Here is a 22,852-nt window from a genome sequence, read left to right on the forward strand (position 1 = left end):
GTTTCTGTGAGGTGTTGAAGTCTCCCACTATAACTGTATGAGCTCATATGTGTGATTTTAATTTTAGTAATGTTTCTTTTACAAACATGGGTGCCTTTGTATTTGGGGCATAGATGTTCAGAATTGAGATTTCATCCTAATGGATTTTTCCTGTGATGAATATGACATGACCTTCTTCATCTCTTGTGATTAATTTTAGTTTTAAGTCTAATTTGTTAGATACTAGGACAGCTACACCAGCTTGCTTCTTGGATCCATTTGTTTGGAAAATCTTATCCCAACACTTTACTCTCAGGTAATGCCTGTCTTTGAAGTTGAGGTGTGTTTCTTGTATGCAGCAGAAGGATGGATTCTGTCTTCGTATCCATTCTGTTAGCCTGTGTCTTTTTATAGACAAATTAAGAGCATTTGGTGTTAATTCTTGTTTGTTTTTTATTTGTTGGTGGTGGTGTTATTGTTTGTGGATTTACCCCGCTTTTTCTTTTGGCTTTTGGTAAAGTTGGATTATCTATTTCCTATTTTTTTTAGTGTAGTTACCTTCCTTAGATTGACATTTTCCTTCCAGTACTTTCTGTAGGGCTGGATAAGTGGATATGTAATACTTAAATCTGGTTTTGCCATGGAATACCTTGTTTTCTCCATCTATAGTAATTGAAATCATTGCTGGGTATAGTAGTCTGGGCTGGCATCCATGTTCTCTTAGTGTTGGTAGAATAAGTATCCAGGAACTTCTGGCTTTCAGAGTTTCCCATGGAGAAGTCAGGTGTGATTCTAATAGGTTTGCCTTTATATGTTACTTTGCCTTTTTCCTTTGCTACTCTTAATATTCTTTCTTTATTCTGTAGGTTTGTGGGTTTTATTATTATGTGGTGAGGGGACTTCCTTTTGTGGTCTACTCTTTTTGATATTCTGTAGGTTTCTTGTACTTTCATTGGCATGTCTTTCTTTAGGTTCGGAAAGTTTTCTTCTGTTATTTTATTGAATATGTTTTCTGCACCTTTGAGCTGGGTTTCTTCACCTTCTTCTGTACCTATTATTCTTAGTTTTGGCCTTTTCACGGTGTCCCATATTTCCTGGATATTTTGTATTAGGGATTTGTTGGACTTAAGATTTTCTTTGGTCAATGAATCTATTTCTCCTAGTGAATCTTCAATGCCTGAGATTCTGTCTTGTAACTCCTGTATTCTTCTGGTTATGCTTGCATCTGTAGTTCCTGATAATTTACTCACCTTTTCTAATTCCAGCATCCCTTCAGACTGTGGTTTTTTTTTATTGTGTCTCTTTCAGCTTTCAAACCTTGCACTGTTCGAATTGTTTCTTGTAATTTTTTGTCTGTCTTTTTTTCCATTTCTTTAAAGGAATTTCTCATTTCTTCTTTTAGGGTCTCTATCATTTTCATGAAGTTGTTTTTAAGGTCATCCTCTTCTGTTTTATCTGTGTTGTGATGTTCAGATCTTGCTGGTGTACAATTCCTAGACTCTGGTGGTGTCATATTGGTTTTTCTGTCATTGAATTTGTTCTTATATTGTTGTCTTCTCATTCCTTCTTTCTGTGGGTAGAGGTGAGGTCTCTTCCTTTCCTGGTGAGTATAGTTCCAAGGTTCTCTTCCGGTGGATATAAGCAGGTCCAGTGAAGGGTCTCACGGTGAGTGTAGATGTGTCTGAGGCACTCCCTCTCCCTGTAAGTGGGAGCTCTGCCCTCTGCCCTCTGCCCTCTGCCCTCTGCCCTTAGTGGGGGTGGGAGTAGACTGGCTCTCTCAAAAGGCTCCTGGTCACTCATTCCTCCAGGGGCAAGTTGAGCTTGCTGCAGTCCCCAGTCCAGGAGACCCCAGAAAGAGAAGGAAGTTGGGACCAGGATCTTCATAGTCTTAATATGTTCCATTTTGCAACTATCTGTTTTCATTCATAATTCTAATGGAATCAAAATGGTAATTCATGATAATCCCACTATTTTAATCAGTAAAATGTCTATCAAAGTTCAGATTTTACTTATTTTATGTCCCTTTTTTCTATGAAGTCTTATATTCTCAGGATCCATAATTAAATACATACATACAGTTGGAGGCACTTTCCACACCCTACTAATTTTAAAGCCAATGATTACGGGTACAATTGTTCCTAGATGTCTCCCAATTTAGATCCCATTCCATTCCATTTTGGAATACTCCACTGCGGGTTTAAAAACTAACTCCCAGCTATCAAGACAAACACGTTTTTCTTTTCTATTTTTGTGTGAGGTGGAAATTCATTAATAATATGATTTCTTATGATTTTTTCTTATGACTTTTTCAACGATCCATATGCTACTTCATCTACCTACCTCCTTTTGTATGTATCTCCCTGAACCTTACATAAGAAACCCCCACCATTCTCCCATTTTCCCTATCAGATCAATTGTATTCTGCTATTCCCTTATATTTTTCTCCCACCTTCTTCTGTCCTCCCCCTCTCTAAGGAGCTGTCTCTCCCATTTCCCTGATGAGATCACTTGCTACTCTCTTCTCTAACACTCTGCACACCGCTCCAATCCAGGCTGTGGTCCCAGTTTGCTCTGGTATCTGTTGTTACTAAAGAGTATATAATCACATTTGAGGATGTGCAAATAGGAGCTCCAACAAGAGAGAACACGTAACACCAAAAAAGACACTATTTTCAACACATTGTGGCAAGCATAAACTTGCTGAAGATGACCATATGTTGATCCTATTGTGGAATCTCTGTTTGAAAAGAGATTCCTTCCCATGAAGTGGAAAAGAAAGTCCCCAGTGTTATCATAATGTCATCAGTACCCAGACAGTTTTTACAGGTTCAATCAACAGTCTTAGCCTTGGCCCTTTGTTAGTGATTTGGATGGTTACCAGTATAAATTTGTAATTGAATTAATTTAATTCAGTACCTTGAAATTAGCTTTGTGACAAAGAAATAGAAAATTACTACACTTACCCAGATTGCTGTGAGAAAAAGAGTGCCCAATCATATTGTCAAGTTCACATGTATATTCCATTCATATAGATGGATGCATACATGTATGTATAGAAATAATTCAGAAGGGCTGGAGAGATGGCTCAGAGGTTAGGAGTACTGACTACTCTTCCAGAGGTCCTGAGTTCAATTCCCAGCATCCATATGGTGGCTCACAACCATCTGTAATGAGATCTGGTATCCACTTCTGATATGCAGGCAGAACAGTGTGTACATAATAAATAAATAAATCTTAAAAAAGAAATAATGCAGAAGTTAGTGTATAAGCCTACCCTCTAACATGTCCATGAATATGACAACATAATTCACACATATTATATTTATATTATATTTGCTTTTTTAAAATCTTCATCTAATATAGGTATAGATTCATCTCAATCGCCAGAGCCAAACATTGGATTCTCCCACCAGAAAACATTTGCAGTAGCTGCACTATGATGTTCAGTTTGTTTGTTTGTTTGTGTGTTTGTTTGTTTTTTAACCTCCAGGATAGAAGCTGGAGACGTGGCTCAGTGATTCTGAGCAAGATTTACTCTTGCAAAGGACCTGGGTTAGATTGTCAGCAGGAACATGGTGGCTCAGAACCATCTGTAACTCTAGTTCTGGGGAGTCCACTGTCCTCTCAGACCTAGGCATGCAGGTGGCACATGGACATATGTCCAGGCAAAACACTCATATACTTAAAATAAAATAAATAAATCTTAAATAAATAAAGGCTCCAGGAGAACACTTAATTTAGCCTTGCTCTCCAAACTGAAAGGGTAGTCCAATTCAAATTGTAAAACTACAATTGGATAAACCATATATGTAAAATAATTTTCAATAATTATACATTTACAATATGTCAATATACACATGTATTGTAAGTAATATAAAATGATGACAGTATAAGGTAAAAGGTTGTAATCTAAAATGATGTTTTCCTTAGCCAAAAGATGTGTTCTGCAACCTGTATATTTCTTATGCATTGATTTATAAATATTGATGACTTACAGAAAGTGATGCATCTCCTCATTCATCAAGTGGCATCTTTCTCTGGAGCTCAAATCAGCTGAGAATAAACCAGAAAAGACCATTGATACAAATTGAGTTGCTAACATGTGCATGCACTGGGAAAAAATATTTGTTTCATTTGAGAAAACAAATTGCAGTACTTAGGGCGTTCACATTAAAGTTTTTACTATTTACTTGTAATTACTAAAACCCAAAGTGTACCCATAAACATTCATAATATGTAGAAGCCATTACTATGAAATTGACGCAGACCTCAAGACCAAGTAGTCTGCAGACAGCTGTCTGAAGAGATGCAGCAATAGAAACCAAGAACAGCTTAGTGCATACATAGCTCTACATCCTTCAAGAAAAATCACTTTATCCCTTTATTATCACAACATTTGATTTGGAACAGTCTTGTTTTATGAATTTATGGTGGTCTTATACTCATCTTTGTGGTGATAATAATATAGTGAACATACAAATATATTAAATAAAAAGTATCATTTTCAAGTTTTAAATTGTACCATATTTAGTGAATAATGGTCAAATGCAGTATGACTGCTCAGAGAGACCACAGAGTGATTATGTCACTTCCAGATGTCAAGATACATGATGCGGGCTGAGGTACTGTCCACTGTAAGCAACATTAATAAGTCTTCAGCAATCTCAGGTAGATCAAGACCTTAGCCACTCAAATTAGTTTAATGAAGTCTTTATGAAATACATAGTGCCAACTGGCATAAATAGTGATTTCTAATTTAAGTTATTATTTCATTGCCTACTGTTGAATAATTTTAATGTATAAATGATTCTTTGGAAATTGAGTTTAGCACAGGTGCACCTGGAAGCACACAGACAGACACTGACTGGAATATTACAATCTCACAGATAGGAGCCAGCTCCCCTAAGAGGAAGCAGCAGAAGTGTCTGTCACTGCAGAGACTGGGGAAGCAGTCAGACCTGAGCTTGATCACAGGTCACACGGCATTTGCATCCGGAAAAGATATGAAAATGTACACTGGAAGTGTGTGTGTGTGTGTGTGTGTGTGTGTGTGTGTGCGCGTGTGTGTGATGACTGGACTACTGGGTATAAGAATAGATCATTAGCATATTGTGTACTGAGTCTTCTAACATAAATACATGTGCATCACTTGAGTGAAAAACTGAGAGTTGTATCAAATAAATGAACATTAAGGAAAATGTAGAGTGTCTCTCTGTTTCGGGAGTGACTGGATCAGATCCACGAGGGTCCTTCCTAGTGCACCAGTGCAGACTTTTAATGTGAATTACTCAAAACAAACTGAAAATGTTTTCATGATTGAAAACACAAACTCATACTTCCATCATTTGCTTATTGTGGTTTGGATGCTTTGTGTCCAATGACTTAATGACATTTATTAGCATTATTAGTTTGGTCCATTCTTAAAAACAACAATTTCATAATTTATGGTCTCTGATTTCCACTTTAATTTTTGTATATATGTTTGTATGTGTGTGTGGGGTCTCAATCCGTACTGCAGACTGGCTTCAATCAAACTCACAATGCTCCTGCCTTAGCCTTAAAGTGCTGGGCTCACAGGCGTGTGCCACCACACCTGCCTTCACTTTCTGTTTAGTCTCCTGTATACTTTAGTAAGTGATATCCCAGCAATATAAAAGTGGACTTACAACATTCAGGAGATAAACTTACTTGGAATATTTTATGAATGTGTATTTTAATGAGCAACTGTATTTTGTAGCTATTAAAGGTAACCTGCGGGATTTTAACAGTAAATAATTTTATAGTATTTGTGAATTGAAAATATTTTTCACTGCTAATAAAAAGCTTACTCAATATTATATCAGTATCAATGTCACAAAATTCAACTTAGAAAACTTGAAATATTAAACTTAACATTATTTTAATGAAAACATCCAATATCCAACTGAAAATTTTCCAGTTTACATTTTTGTGTGCATAATTTCACAAGGATTAAATAAATACATGAGGTGAGATATCCAGATATTTTTAAATACCCAAAAAATATTTACTTTACTAGAAATCACTGAAATAGAATAAACAAATATATGTGAATTTTTTAAAACTCATTTATACAGTCTTAAGAACATCTTATGATTTACTAGTTGAAACTAGTTTAAACTTTCCTCAGAATTCCTAAGTATATGCAAACTTAACAAAACAGGAACTTACTGATAGACACTAAATTAGTTAATATTTATTGTATATTTCTGGCTTAAGTTTCATAACAATAAATGCATAGTCAGTTAACTCGAGAAAAGTATGTGTGGGCATGTGTGTTTGTATGTGGGCATTCATATGTGCAAGTGTGCTCACCTGTGTGTGCATATGTGGGAACCAGAGGTCAAGATCAGGCGTCTTCCTCTATCATTATTCTTATATAGTAACTTCTTATAATTTCATGGTCTTTGTTGCCCTTCTGAATAATTATGCCCCCTGATAAATTCTTGTAATTTAGTATTATAAATGAACTCCTGCAAATTAATACATGTCAATTCTTTGTTTTTCACCCTCTAAATTATGTCAGGAATTTTGTGAAAAGATGGAAGACTAACACAGTTGTCATCTGCTGTGTTTACCTGTGATACAGTAGTGGTTCAAAAGTAAAATTCTAAGCATTGAATTCTATAACCATTTTATTACAGAAAATCTTGATTCAGTTCACTGTGCCCTACTTACATCTCTCACTATTAATGAGTAGAAAAGCAAACACTCACCTGGTTGGGCCTTTGATCAACATCCTTGTAGATTAGAGCCCTAAAAAGCAGTTATAAGGAAGAAATGTCATCAGCTCATCTCCCTCTACACTCATAATTATCATGTCACCTGTAGAGGGCACTTCTGACCTTGAGCTTGTTAGAAAGTTGTACCATCAAGTAGGAAAGTTCACTTCCCTGATTCCAGGAAGACAATCGAGTATAAACAGCTGAGCTCTGGGTTTCCCGTGGGTGAACTATTCTCACCAGACCTTATCTGTCTATGTGGATTAGCTGATCCCAGTCATTGTGAATAAAATAAAATGAAAAACAATAATTTCCCATTTAAAAGAAGTGAAAAACATTTTGATTTCCCGAGGTATCCTTTATCATTCCTGATTCCAAAACATTCCTGATAGTCCCCATGCTTAGCTGACAGTGGTTTCAGAGTCTCATCAAAAAATTTGACAGCCCTTTTGCTAAAATTAAGAAAATGTCCACCCAGACACAGAATTTTTTGCCTACACATTGTCCTAACTTTTGGATGGGCTGGGGTAAGAGTAACCTAGAGTTTGGAGAAGAGGCCAACCAATGACTACTCTAGGCTAAAACCCTTGCCAAGAGAATAAGCAGACCCTTGACACTGCCTTGATCACCAGGACCCACAGGCTGGATGACCCAGAGACCTAGGATAGAACCAAACGTCACAAGAGGAAGAAATGTCAATGTAATGGTGCCTAATGATATTCTGCCATACACTTAGATTGGAACCTAGGCCAATTTCGTGAGAAATGCATTTTCCAGAAACCGATGGAAGCAGATCTAGACACATAGCTAAACATTAGGCAATAAAATCAAAAGAAGAGAAGAAAATGTCTATAGATAAATCCTGTGCTTTGAGCTTATTCAAAAGGAAATTCTCAAAATTTTTCTGTGATATCTAAAATAAAGCCTGAAACAGAGATTTTAAGGTTGCTAGACAGGGACTAAGATGTGAGGCACAGAAAAGATGATAGAAATTTGCCAGAGCTGTGGTGGTTTAAATGAGATGTCCCCTGGAGTCTTGGGCATTTAAACACTTAGTTTCTAGTTGATGCTGCAATTGGGGTGAAGTATTTATCTATGTATTCTTTATTAATAAAAATTTGGGAGTCAGAAATGGGGATAAGAATCTGAATGATCAGAAAAGTGGCAGAGAAGCAACTAGTGACCTCTTCTCTCTCATTCCTAGATCCACAAAAGCCAAGACTCTCTCTAAGTCCAACCCTACTACTTTCTGTGTCTCTCTATCTGTCATCAAATACAAAACCTCTACATTTAATTTTGGTCAGCTAGTAGCTAGTAACACCCTCTGTTTCAAAGAAACTTTACTGTCAGTCTCGGGAGCACCAGAATGTGATCAAAATATCCCAAGTCATTCTGCCCTTTTTGTCTAAATAAATGGAAAGTTTTCAGTCTAACATAGTAAAATTATATACAAGAAGTATAACTATTGGGTAAAAATTGCATTCACAATGTCTAGTACATCTGCATTTGGGAAATTCAAAGAAAATACTCCAATATCTATACTATCTTGGTAAATCCAACATTTTGAACCTAATTCACTTTCTATACTAATTTGTATTACCAATCTTAAAACATTTTCTCTCTCTCTTTCTTACTTTCGTTCTTTCCTTCCTTCTTTCTCTCTCTTTCTTACTTTCGTTCTTTCCTTCCTTATTTCTCTCTCTCTTTCTTTATTTCTGGCCTTTTATTTAATTTTATTTAACTTTTTACACAAGTTACTCCCAGTTCCCTCTCCCTCCCCTCTTCCCCCCGGCTCCCCAACTCCTCACTCCTTCCCCCTCTGCTTCCCAGGAAGGGTAAGGCCTTCCATGAGGGATTTTCAAGTCTGTCATATCATCCCAGGCAGGGCCCAGGTCCTCCCCCATGTGTCCAGGCTGAGAGAGCATCCTTCCATGTGGAATGGGCATCCAAAGTCCATTTGTACACCAGGAATAAATACTGATCTACTATTCAAGGTCCCATAGATTGCCGAGGCCTCCTCTCTGACACCCAAGTTTGGGGGGCAGGTCTGGATCGGTCGCATGCTGGCCTCTCAGTCATCAGTCTGGAGTCCATGCATTCTCCCTTGTTTAGGTCACCTGCCTCTGTGGGTTTTGCCAGACTGATCTTGATTCTTTTGCTCATCACTTCTCTTTGCAACTGGGTTCCAGGAGTTCAGTTAGGTTTTTAGCTGTGGGTGTCTGCCTCTGCTTTCGTCGGCCACTGGATGAGGGTTCTAGGATGACATATAAGATAGTCATCAATCTCATTATCAGGGGAGGGCATTTAAGGTAGCCTTAATGTCAGTTGGTATCATTCTTGTAGATCTCTGAAAATCTCACTAGTACCAGATCTCTCTTCCAACCTATAATGGCTCCCTCTATTGTGATATCTCTCATCATTCTCTCCTCTATTCTTACTCTGACTTAACCTTCTTGCTCCCCAATGTCCTCTCCCCTCTTCTTCTCCCCCTCTCTTTCTCCCATCTCCCTCTCCCCTTCCCCCTCCCATGCTTACAATCCAATTAGGAGATCTCATCCCATTCCCTTTCTCCTGGTTACCATGCATATCTTGCTTAGGGTCCTCCCTGTTTCCCAGACTCTCTGTCAGTGGAGTTGAAGGCTGGCACTCCCCTGATCCATGTCTAAAATCCATATATGAGTGAGTACATACCATGTTTCTATTTTTCTGACTGGGTTACTTCACTCAGGATGGTTTCTTCTAGTGCCATCCATTTGCCTGCAAATTTCAAGATTCCATTTTTTTCCACTGAGTAGTACTCCATTGTGTAAATGTACCACATTTTCTCTATCCACTCTTCGGTTGAGGGGCATCTAGGTTGCTTCCAGGTTCTGCCTATTACAAATAAATGCTGCTATAAACATAGTTGAGCAGATATCCTTATTGTTTGAATGTGCATCTTTTTGGATATATGCCTAAGAGTGGAATTGCTGGGTCTTGAGGTAGACTGATTCCCATTTTCCTGAGGAATCTCCATACTGATTTCCAAAGTGGCTGTAAAAGTTGGCACTCCCACCAGCAATGGAGGAGTATTCCCCTTTCTCCACATCCTCTCCAACATAAACTGCCTTTGATATTTTTTATTTTAGCCATTCTGACAGGAGTGAGATGGTATCTCAGAATTGTTTTGATTTGCATTTTCCTGATGTCTAAGGATGTTGAGCCCTTTCTCAAGTGTCTTTCAGCCATGTTAGACTCCTCTATGGACAATTCTCTATTTAGTTATGTACCCCACTTTTTAATTGGATCCATTGGTGTTTTGGAAACTTGCTTCTTGAGTTCTTTAAAAATTTTGGAGATCAGCCCCCTCTGTCAGATATGAGGTTAGTGAATATCTTTTCCCATTCTCTGGGCTCTTGTTTTGTCTTGTTGACTGTGTCCTTTGCCTTGCAGAAGCATCTCAGTTTTAGGAGGTCCCATTTTTTAATTGTCGATCTCAATGTCTGTGCTACTGGTGTTATGTTCAGGAAGCTGTCTCCTGTACCAATTCATTCAAAGAGATTCAGTGTGGCTGGACTGATGTTGAGGTCTTTGATCCATTGGCACTTAAGTTTTGTGCATGGTTATAGATATGGCTCTATCTGCAGTCTTTTACATGCCAGCATCCAGTTATGCCAACACCATTTGTTGAAGATGCTTTTTTTGCTTTTTAAAATCTTTTTATTTAAATTAGAAATTAGCTTGCTTCACATGTCAATCACAGCCCCCTCTTCCTCCCCCTTCTCCCCCGGCCCCCACCAACTCCCCCAACCTTCACACAATCCCCACTCTGCTCCCCAAGGGGAATTTCACGGAAAATCTCCAAAGTCTGCCATGTCATTCGATCAGGGTCTAGGCCCATCCTCTTGTGTCCAGGCTAAGATAGCATCCCTCCATGTGGAATGGACTCCCAAAGTCCATTAGGATGCCAGGAATAAACACAGATCTGCTACCCAATACTCCATAGATTGCCAAGGCTTCCTCACTGACACTGAAGTTCAGGTGGTCTGGATCAGTCCTATGGTGGTTTCACAACTATCAGTCTGGGAGTCCCCTTGTTCAGATCAGCTGTTTCTGTGGGTTTCTCCAGCCTGATCTTGACCCCTTTGCTCATCACTCCTCCCTCTCTGCAACTGGGTTCCAGGAGTTCAGTTTAATGTTTAGCTGTGGGTCAACATTACTTTTCAATAATGCATTGAGTATGTTCATATTCAAATACAAACTCTGTGATAAAAGTACATGGGAGAAGTACATGGCAAAAGCTATTTCATTAACTGATACTTCCAACACCATGAGCGCACTGAAGATGTCCCAACATAATTTATGGTTTAGAAAAATTGAACAGTAGTAGTTACTAGTGATTGCTATTCTTGCAGAAGACACATTTGGTCCCAAGCAGAAGATGATTTCTTTTTCCATTGTATAATTTTAGCTTGTTTGTCAAAGATCAGGTGTTCAAAGGTGTGTGGGTTAATATCAGGGTGTTCAGTTTGATTCCATTGGTCTACCTGTCTGTTTTTGTGCCAATACCAAGCTGTTTTCAGGACTATAGCTCTATAATAGAGCTTCAAGTCAGGGATGGCAACGCCTCCTGAAGTTCCTTTATTGTACAGGGTTGTTTTTGGCTATCCTGGGTCTTTTGTTTTTCCATATAAATTTGAGGATTGTCATTTCAAGGTCTGTGAAGAATTGTTCTGAGATTTTAATAGGGATTGCATCGAATCTGAAGATTGCTTTTGGTAAGATTGCCATTTTTACTATGTTGATCCTACCTATCCAAGAGTACGGGAGATCTTTCCATTTTCTGGTATCTTCTTTAATTTCTTTCTTTAAATACTCCAAGTTCTTGTTATAGAGGTCTTTCATCTGTTTGGTTAGAGTTACCCCAAAATATTTTATGTTGTTTGTGGCTATTGTAAAAAGTGATGTTTCTCTGATTTCTTTCTCATCCCCTTTATTGTCAGAATATAGTAGAGCTACTGACTTTTTTTTAGTTAATTTTGTATCCTGCCACTTTGCTGAAGGTATTTATCAGCTGTAGAAGTTCCCTGGTAGAATTCTTTGAATCACTTACGTAGACTATCATATTATCTGCAAATAGTGCAAGTTTGACTTCTTTTCCAATTTGTAGTCCCTTGATTTCCTTTTTTTTTTTGTCTTATTTCTCTAACAAGAACTTCAAGTACAATATTGAAGAGATACTGAGAGAGTGGGCAGCATTGTCTTGTTCCTGATTTTAGAGGAATTACCTTGAGTTTCTCTCCATTTAATTAAATGTCAGTTTGATGTATATTGCTTTTATTATGTTTAGGTAAGTTCCTGTTATCCCTGATCTCTCCAAGACCTTTATCATGACAGGGTGTTGGATTTTTTCAAAGACTTTTTCAGCATCTAGAGGGATTACCATGTGGTTTTTCTTTTTCAGATTGTTTATACGGTGTATTACATTGATGGATTTTTCATATGTTGAACCATCCCTGCATCCCTGGAATGAAGCCTACTTGATCATGGTGGATGATTTTTTCTGATGTATTCTTGGATCCGATTTGCCAGTGTTTTATTACTTTTGCATCAATGTTCTTGAGGGAGATTGGTCAGTAATTCCCTATCTTGGTTGTTTCTTTGTGTGGTTTGGCTACTAAGGTAATTGCAGCCTCATAAAAAGAGTTTGGCAGTGATCTTTCTGCTTCTATTGTGTGGAACAATTTGAAGAACATTGGTATTAGCTCTTGCTTGAATTTTTGGTAAAAATCCACACTGGAACCATCTGGCCTTGGACTTTTTTTTGGTTGGAAGACTTTTTATGGCTGCTTCTATTTCTTTAGGGGTTATAGATCTGTTTAAATTGTTTGTCTCTTCTTGATTTAATTTTGGTAAGTGATATCTTTAGATTTTCCAATTTAGTGGAGTACAGATTTTCAAACTATGACCTGATGATTCTTTGGATTTCCCCACTGTCTGTTGTTATGTCCCCCTTTTCATTTCTGATTTTGTTAATTAGCATGCTGTCTCTCTCTCTCTGTCTTTTGCTTAGGTTGGATAATGGTTTGTCTATCTTGTTGATTCTCTCAAAGAACCAACTCTTTGTTTCATTGATTCTTTGTATTGTTTTCTTTGTTTCTACTTTATTGCTTTCAGCTCTCAATTTGATTATTTCCTTGTGTCTACTCCACAAGGGTGAGTTTCCTTCTTTTTGTTCTAGAGCTTTCAGGTATTCTGCTAATTCTCTAGTGTGGCAATTCTCCAGTTTCTTCATGTAGGCACTTAGTGCTATGAACTTTAGGTTTGGATAAGTTTTGCCTTCATTTTCATTGAATTCTAGGAAACTTTTATTTCTTTATTTCTTTCTTTCTTTACCCAGGAGTGATGCAATTGAGCATTGTTCAATTTCCATTAGTTTGTAGGGTTTCTGCAATTTGTATTGACGTTGAACTCTAATTTTAAGTCATGGTGGTCCAACTAGATACAGGGAGTTATTCCAAATTTTTGTGTCTGTTGAGGTTTGCTTTATTGCCAAGTATGTGGTCGATTTTAGAGAAAGTTCCATGTAGTGCTGAGAAGAAGGTATATTCTTTTTTGTTTGGATGGAATGTTCTATAGATGTCTGTTAAACCCAATTGGGTCATAACTTCTGCTAGTCCCATTGTTTCTTTGTTAAGTTTCTGTCTGGTACACCTGTCCAGTGGTGAGATTGGGGTATTGAAGTCTCCCACTTTAAGTGTGTGGGGTTTGATGTGTGATTTGAGTTCTAGTAATGATTCTTTTATGAATGTGGGTGCCTTTGTATTTGGGGCATATATGTTCAGAATTGAGACTTCATCCTGATGGATTTTCCTATGATGAATATGAAATGACCTTCTTCATCTCTTTTGATTAATTTTAGTTTGAAGTCTATTTTGCCAGATATTAGGATATCTACACAAATTTGTTTCTTGCATCCATTTGATTGCAAAATCTTTTCCCAATCCTTAACCCTGAGGTAGCATCTTTCTTTGAAACTGAAGTATGTTTCTTGTATGCAGCAGAAGGATGGATTCTGTCTTTGAATCCATTCTGTTAGTCTGTGTCTTTTTATAAGTGAGTTAAGACCATTGATATTCAGGAATATTAATGACAATCAATTGTTGATTCTTGTTTATTTTGGATCCGTTTTTGGTGGTGGTATTGTGTGTGAGTTTTTCTCCTATTTCTGACTTCTGGTAAAGTAAGATTATCTATTAACCATGGTATTGTGAATGTAGTTAACTTCCTTGGGTTGGAGTTTTCCTTCTAGAGCATTCTGTAGGGCAGGATTTGTGGATACGTATTGTGTAAACCTGGTTTTGTCATGGAATATCTTGTTTTCTACATCAATAGCGATTGAGAGCCTGGGCTGACATCCGTGGTCTCTTAGTGTTTGTAGAACATCTATCTTCTGACTTTCAGAGTTTCCATGGAGAAGTCAGGTGTGATTCTGATAGGTTTGCCTTTATATATTACTTGGCCTTTTACCTTTGCTGCTCTTAATATTCTTTCTTTATCCTGTGTGTTTTGGTGTTTTAATTATTATGTAGAGAGGGGACTTTTTGTTTTGGTCCGGTCTCTTTGGTGTTCTGTAAGCTTCTTGTACTTTCATAGGCATCTCTTTCTTCAAGTTGGGAAAGTTTTCTTGTAGGATTTTGTTGAATATGTTTTCTGCACCATTGAGCTGGGCTTCTTTCCCTTCTTCTATATCTATTATTCTTATGTTTTGTCTTTTTGCGATGTCCCATATTTCCTGGATATTTTGTGTTAAGAAGCTGTTGGATTTAAGACTTTCTTTTGTCGATGAATCTATTTCCTCTATTTTATCTTCAGTGCCTGAGATTCTGTCTTCCATTTCTTGTATTCTGTTTATTATGCTTTCATCTGTAGTTCTTGATTGTTTATTCAGCTTTTCTGTTTCCAGCATTACCTCAGTTTGTGTTTTTTTTTTATTGTCTCCATTTCAGTTTTCAGGTCTTGAACTGTTTGAATTGTTTCTTCATCTGTTTGATTGATTTTTCTTAGCTTTCATTAAGAGATTTGTTGATTTCTAGAATTTTTTGGCTTGTTTTTTCCTACATTTCTTTAAAGGATTTTCTCATATCGTCTTTGAGGGCCTCTGTGATTTTCATGAGGTTGTTTTGAAGGTCATTCTTTTCTGTTTCATTTGTGTTGGAATGTTCAGGTCTTGCTGGGGTAGAGTCTCTAGACTCTAGTGGTGTCATACAGGTTCTTCTGTTGTTGAATGTGTTTTTATATTGTTGTCTTCTCATCCCTTCTTTCAGTCGGAGCCTGTGGGGTCTCTTCTTCTCCTGGTGGGTTTGGGTCTAAGATTCTAGTGCATTCAAGCAGGTCCAATATTCTGATGGGTCTCGCAATGGATGCAGATTTGTCTGAGACACTCATAAGGACAAGGCAGAGGTCAGAGGGTTCTGAAGACTCAAGCTCATGGAGGGTGCCTGAGGGGACTGAAGACTGAGGTGTGGCCAAACTCAGGGTGGTCCTTTCTTGCAGGGCTGGTTCACTCTAGGCTCAGAGAATGCCCAGGAAAGTGGAAGCAGGGAGATATCAGGAGTTGAGACTCAGAGCAGAGCCCCCACTAACCTCAGGCAAAGGGCAAGAGACAGAACGGACTGAAGACTGAACTCTTTCTTTCCTTCTTTCTTTTTTTTTCTTTTTTTTTTTGGTTTTTTCGCAACAGGGTTTCTCTGTCAAAACATTTTCTTACATAAACAATTTAAGTTTTTATGTCTCTCAACCTTATGCACTTCACAACACTTATTATCCTAAATAGCTTCTAATAATGTTCATTGACTAGAAATTTACACTAAATTGATAAATGAGCTTCATAGGTGTAACAAATTAAACAAGAATAAAAACATATATACAGCATTTTCTAGCAAAAATAACCTTAAATTTGTATCAATATACAAAATGCCTTTAACAAGTGTACAAACATGTATACAATATAGCAAATATAACATTAAATTTGTATCAGTATATAAAATCTATACCAATGAAAAATAAAGACTAATAGTTTAGTTTAAAAGTAGATTCAATAATGTTTCCTTTTTACCTATCATTCCTCTATTCCCCTTTTCTTTTGAGAATAAAATCCCTAAATCCAATCTCCTTTCTTTAGTTTCCTCTCAGACTTTGACCAATAACAACTTGTAATCAACCTCCCTAAATGGCAATAACATCCATAATCCATCAAACAACTAAAAACTACCCACCTCACGTCTTGGGAATGTGGGTGTTATGCTTTTAAGACTGCTGTCTCTTGTCTAGGAACAATGGTATCTTAAGGTGACCCTGGGTAAGTTGAGATAAATTTCAAGTACTGGGAGAACTAGATGTCATCCAATCTCTGAGTGATGGGTAAATGTTCAGCTTATCTAAAGTCCTAGATGGAGTAGTCTAGGAGGCTGGACCATCTCAGCTAGTCATGTTGAAATTTTTCTGCACAGTTTGTAGTCCAAATGTGATCTCTGGGTGGTGTTGTTCAATTCAATGGCATTACCACAATCCAGGTGTAATCATCACTGCAGGGCCTCATCATCCTTTTGGAGACTTCAAAGGTCACTCTTAGGAATTGTCACAATTCACTGCAGAAAACTTAAAAATTTTAAATGTCATATGAGCAGATTAAGGAGAGGTTAAAGGATCATAATTTGTTAAGTACATTCAGGGAACACAAACTTAATTCCTAGTTACCTGATTCAAACACAAGCCTAAAATCATGGACAGAAAGTGAGATGAAGATTTTCTTAGAATTAGTTAGTACTCTATATGACCATCAATATTACAACAGAAAGTTTAAAGATTTAATATCCAATTAATATATTAATATTATAAAATTTGAGATTTTTAATTAAGATATTTATACCTTAGGACAAGTTTTAAAGAGTCAAAATGTAACCAAAGGATTATGAGATTAATGGCAATAGAATAGTCTCTTAACTTGGGTTTCTTTTGTCCAATATCAGATGGTTCTTCTGACATCAGAGATTTTGGATTTTACTTAACAAGCATTGGGTTTAGTGAAGAAGAGAGCTTTGCTCCAACTCAAAGGTAGCTTTAAATTTTAATTGAACTGGGACTACAAAACAACCATTTGCCTTCTATATTTGTAGAGAACAGAAGAAACAAACATTTAGGAAGGTTTATGAAATTTTATCATGCTGAAAATGTGTTATACCATCAGGTCAATTTATTCTTTTTCTTGGGACATTTTCTGTGGATAATTCATCCTTTTTCTTCAGATGTTTCATTTGTCCAATTGTCTTTAGATTTCTGGTTGGATGTCTTTATTCTCCTATAAAGACAAAAACAAATCCCTGCCCCAAACCTAACTTGGGTGAATTTACATTTTTTTGGCAGGATATACCTGATCAAAGGAAAAGCATTTGTTAGTTTTTTAAGTTAGTGTGTATTCATTTTTATGTGCATTTTAGCTTTTGAGTAATTGATTTTTTAAAAATCTTCAGTCTATATAAGCTCGGAAGTTAGATATAGAGTAAGGGACTTGGTGAGACTGATGACTCTCCATAGGAAAGGGAAATAGAATAGATAGTTATATATGGATGGGGGGTGCTGGAATGGGAAGAACAAATGGGAAGAGCAGGGAAAATGAGGCACAGAAGGGAATGTATGAAGGAAATATAATACAGTAGACATTTCACATACAGTGTGTGTGGGGGGTGCGCACGCGTGCGTGTTGGCAATCTAAATAAAACTGCCAAATAACATGGGGGATGGAGCCCCAACTGGACATCACCCATCACCAAATGGAAATTCCAGAATTGGGAATGGGTTACATCTAATTGAGTTGTTGGCTGAAGAGGTCCTATGGAAACCCCTAAACAACCCAGGCTATTGCCAAGGCTATTAGTTGCTCTCCCACTGATTATAAGTTCCTATTGCTGAAGATAATACATATACATCTCATTGATCTTGGAGAATTATAATGTGTGATTATATAAGGACTTTTTCCTTACTGGCTAGTGCTCATGGTACTGGAAGGTACTCTGCCCTACCAAAAGAGAAGGGTAAACAACAACCCACCTACAAAACCTTCAGTTCACAATGGTGATCTGCCTGCAAGATATGCTGGTGCAATAGAGGCATTAATCTTGTGGCAGTAATCAGTAAATAATTGATTTTATTTAAGGACCACTCCATGGAACCCATATTTGATGCTGATTGGGTGACCAAGAACCTGAGACTAGATAGGCTAGGGATGTATTGGGAAATCAAATACTTGTGTTCTGTTAAAGGAACATACCAATAAAATGACCCCATAATATCATTCTGCTATACTCACGGATCAACCATCATTAGAGAAGCTTCCTCCAGCAACAAGTGAGAACAACCATTGAGACCACAGCAGACAATATGTAGAGTGAAAGACCTTGAAACACTCGGATCTATGCAGAATGTCTGCATCAAATCCCTACTTTCAGGGCACAGGAAACCCTGTGGAAGAGGAAAGAATGTAAGATCCAGAGCAGATGGAGTACATCAAGAAAATAGGGCCTTTCTTAACACAATGAACTGACACATATAAACTATAAACTCTTGAGTCTGAGCAACATGAACAGTACCTAAACAGGTCTGCACCAGATAGTGTTCTAGAGCTAATAGCAGAAGATGACACACACCCCATTACTAATCCAGAAGCTAACTCCATTTTGGGCGTGAGGATCAAAACTACACATATTAGTCATTGGGGAACATTTTTGGAAGAATCCTCCAAATTGCCATCTACAGATTTTTTATTTTTATTACATATTTAAATTAGAAACAAGCTTGCTTCACATTTCAGTTCCAGTTCCCTCTCCCTCCCCTCCACGCCCACTCTCCCCCACCAGCTCCCCAGCCCCCCACCCAATCCCTACTCCACTCCCCAGGGAGGGTAAGGCCCTCCATAGGGGATCTCTAAAGTCTGTCATTTCCTTCTGGGGAGGGCTTAGGCCCTCCCCCAAGTGTCCAGATTGAGAGAGCATCCCACATTGTGGGATGAGTGCCCAAAGTCCATTTGTGTGCCAGGGATACATGCTGATCTACTACCCAAGGCCCTATAGATTGCCTAGGCCTCCTCACTGACATCCACATTCAGGCAGTCTGGATCAGTCCCATGCTGGCCTCTCAGCCATCAGTCTGGGGTCCAAGATCTTCCCTTGTTCAGATCAGCTGTTTCTCTGGGTTTCACCAGCCCAGTCTTGACCCCTTTGCTCATCACTCCTCCCTCTCTGTCACTGGGTTCCAGGAGGTCAGTTCAGTGTTTAGCTGTGGGTGTCTGCCTCTGCTTCCGTATGTCACTGGATGGAGGTTCTAGGATGGTATGTAAGATCAGTCGTCAAAATCATTATTAGAGAGGGACATTTAAAGTAGTCTCTCCACTACTGCTTAGTTTGCCAGTTGGTTTCATCCTTGTAGATCTCTGGAAATCTCACTAGTGCCAGATCTCCCCTCAAACCTAAAATGACTCCCTCTATTATGGTATCTCTCATCCTGCTCTCCTCTATTCTTCCCCTAACTCAAACTTCCTGCTCCCCCATGTCCTCCTCTCACTTCCTCTTCTCCCCCTCTCTTTTTCCTGGCTCCCTCCCCCCTCCCCCTCCATGCTCCCAATCTGCTCAGGAGATCTTGCCTCATTCCACCTTCTCTGGGGTACCATGCATATCTCTCTTAGGGTCCTTCCTGTTTCCCAGACTCTCGGGCAGTGGGATTGTAGGCTGGCACTCCCTTGATCCAAGTCTATAATCCATATATGAGTGAGTACATACCATGTTTGACCTTTTGTGACTGGGTTACCTCACTCCGGTTGGTTCCTTCTAGTGCTGTCCATTTGCATGCAAATTTCAAGATCCCATCTACAGATTTAAGTTTTATTTATACTTTGTTGCTTTCATGTCATGCATGTTGGTCCCATTCATCTCCCCATCCTTTCTTATCCACCCTCTGCCTTTGCAACATCCCTTCCACGATAAAATGAAATAATATTTAAGAGAAAGAAAAAAAATCTCATCATGGAAGCTATAGTATGACACAATGAGTCAAACAATGTACCCTTTTGTTCATATGTCTTTAGTTGCATGTGTTCACTTGCAGAGAGTCATTGGTCTGGTTTGAGGCCACTACTTTCTGGTACACTATAGGTACTAGGCCCTCACTGGAGCTCCTCTTGGATATCCTGTTGTTGTCCTTTGTCATGGAGCTCCTAAAGCTTTGGATTTGCAGGACAGGCCTATTCCCATGCTTCAGCAGTTCATAGATGGGGTAGATGTTGTGGTGGGGGCCAACTCATAGCCTTGGCTCTGAGCCTGGGTGGTAGCTGGGTTGGTCAGCCTTCATCATCACCATCATGGTGAACTGTCCAACACTGTCCTGGCCAGTTCACCCCATGCAGCAAGGATCAAAGGGTGAGGCCAGTTTTCCTGGCTCCAATTTTCACACCCTCAGGGCTGGCTCACTACACCATCAGAACCAGCTCTATTATGTTTCCCAGGCGAAGCACAGGGCCAGATCTCCAGTGGGTAAGGAGCTGGGCCATATCTTCCACCTGTCACTGGTGGCAAGGGGCAAGTGGGGTGAGGAAATCTTTTTCTCACCCATACCACCACATTGCAGACAAAAGGGATAGGACCAGCTCTTACACTCCCATACCATCAGGGCCGGCTTGCCAGTGCCCCCAGGAGACAGGTTCGGCTCTGTTGTGCTGCCCGGGAATGGTTGGTGTAGGACCAGCTCTTCTGAGTGCTGCAGCCAGTGAGGGGCATGGTCTATTCTCCCTAGTGTTGCAGCCAGTGAGGGGCAGGCCCAACTCTGTGCAAGCCCTGTCCTCTCAGCCTTTGGTGGTATCAGGAAGTTTGAAAATCAGTACAGACCCTAGCTGCAAGAGGGACTTCAACACAGACATGGGTCTTGGCAGCAGCCCAGGCCCAGACATCACCATGGCCCTACTCACCTCTGCCTGCTTCTCGCCACCTTCACCTCTTCAAATATGCTCTCAGCATAGGAAACGAACGCCCCCTCTCCTCTCTCTCCTCCTCTCATCTTCCCTTCCCCACCTCTGTCCCGTGACCCACCATGTATTTGCTCACCATAATAGGGCCTGACATCCTGGCCTGTGGGTCTCCTTCTCCCACTCAGTGTAGGTGGCACTGGGTCAGGTTGTGTTTTGTCCTCACCACAGCTATCTCCATTTGATAGTCACTTGCAAGTGAAAGATTAGCTGTCTTCAAGGGAGTCTCACTGGGGAAAGAAACTGATCTAAAGGGTAGGCCCCGGGCCCAGCAGTAGATGGGCGAAACAAACTTAATGGAATTTTTGAAGGTTCTTTGTTGGATAATGTTGGGTTTCGTTTTGTCTTAGTTTTCCCTTATAGGTCCTTTGCCTATGTATTGTTATATATTAGGGCCTCTGGTTTTGTGTTTTTGTGGGATTCCTGTGTGACTTGTATGCCTCTACATCTTTATGTGTTTTTGTGCATTTTCTTTGGCTAATGTCTCCTCTTGGTTTTGTCCCATTCTAGTATCTTTTTTACTTACCTTATTACAGTTTAGTTTATTTAATTAAGGGAATTCCTCTGAAAATATCAACTTATTGTACAATGAACTTAAAGAACAATATACTACAGACAGCACAATGTATAAGACAATATATATGTGTTATACTACAAATTTTGTTTAATTATGATGAATCTTACTTTGCTACTTGAACAAGTTTTTTAGAAAAAAAATTAATTGCTGCTTCACCAGCATGACTCCCTACAAGCATCTGTAATTCCAGTTCTGGGGATCCAATGACCACTTCAGGCCTCTGTGGGCACCAGGAACGCACACATGCACACATGCTGCCACAACACTCACACACTTAAAGAAACTGATTTTTAAATATGAGAAAATTTGTCATTGTTTAAAAATCTGATTGCACTTTGACTGCAAGTTTCTCAGCATATTGATTATTCTGTTATCAGAACTGATTTGTACCAAAGGAGTAATTGTGGGATACGCATTCACCACAAACGTCTGAACAGTCAGGATGACTGGATGGTACATCCACAACAGGACTGCGGTGGATGAGATAATGAAGTCCACCCAGTAAGTGATCACAAAGACGACCACCAGCAGCAAGATGGTCTGCGTGGCCCTTTTCTCAGGGGACACCCTCAGGTAGCTAAGGCTGTGAAGATGCTTGCATTGCCTGTGATGTCTGAACAAGCTAATCACCATGTATGCACTTGTGGTCAGCATAACTCCTACAAGAAATACATCTCTGGAGGTTGTCACTGTTAAATTCAGTGCCCTGATGATGTAGTTCATGGGGAAGAGTGAGCAGTATTTGGTGACCTTCATCTGGTTGGTCTCACTGGCATTGGTAAAAGCCCCAACATAGAAGATCCGGTTGCTACTGAATGACAAGTTGAGAAACCACATGTAGAAGAAAGCATAGATCATGTATCTTTTCAGTTTATGTTTAAATTTTGCCAGCAAAGAGGTACTTGGACTGATAGTGACAGCCTGAAACACACTCAGGAGGCAGGTGATGCAGATGGAGAGGCCTCTCATCACTCTGTGTATGTAAAAAGTTGCCTTACACCTGAAGTCATTCTCAAAGTTCAGTGACTCAAATACATCTGTAAGCCCAATATCCCCTCCAGTGAGGATCAGCACTATGTGGATGAAGGGCAGTTGACAGGAGATCAGGTCCATGAGCTTAGGTCTATGAACTAGGATTATGAAAATGTAGAAAAAAAGGAGAAACGTATTGGCCAGGACTCCAAGTCCAATTTGGAAATAAAGGACATTCTTTAATGAGAACATATGTGGAAAGTGTATTCATTGTAGCATCATAGTAGAAGCATATTTCATATAACTGAAAAATAAAAGTATACATCAAGCTTGTGATTCAATAGTCAGTATGTCTTTAGCACTCTGTTTTACCTACTTATTCTTTTTTATTTAAATTAGAAATAAGCTTGCTTCACATGTTAATCCCTGCTCCCTCTCCTTCCCCTCCTCCCCCGCTCCCCACTAACCTCTCCAACCCCGCATCCAATCCCCATTCTGCTCCCCAGGGAGGGTGAGTCCCTCCATAGGGAAATC

The 22,852-nt window shown here is 39.0% G+C and overlaps 1 protein-coding gene across 1 annotated transcript; it reads right to left on the reverse strand.

The window, feature by feature from the left end:
* Positions 1 to 21,655: 21,655 nt before the first annotated feature.
* On the reverse strand, positions 21,656 to 22,570 carry LOC101842761 (putative vomeronasal receptor-like protein 4). Its single transcript, XM_005087420.1, has one exon. It carries the CDS (start codon positions 22,568 to 22,570, stop codon positions 21,656 to 21,658), a length of 915 nt encoding a protein of 304 aa, XP_005087477.1.
* Positions 22,571 to 22,852: the final 282 nt, after the last annotated feature.

This window comes from Mesocricetus auratus, unplaced genomic scaffold (genome assembly GCF_017639785.1).
Source record: "Mesocricetus auratus isolate SY011 unplaced genomic scaffold, BCM_Maur_2.0 Super-Scaffold_100676, whole genome shotgun sequence".
Taxonomy (NCBI): domain Eukaryota; kingdom Metazoa; phylum Chordata; class Mammalia; order Rodentia; family Cricetidae; genus Mesocricetus; species Mesocricetus auratus.

What these genes read in the sequence shown, in the direction of transcription:
- LOC101842761 (XM_005087420.1), bottom strand. Translation starts at nt 22,570, where the DNA reads ATGTTCTCATTAAAGAATGTCCTTTATTTCCAAATTGGACTTGGAGTC.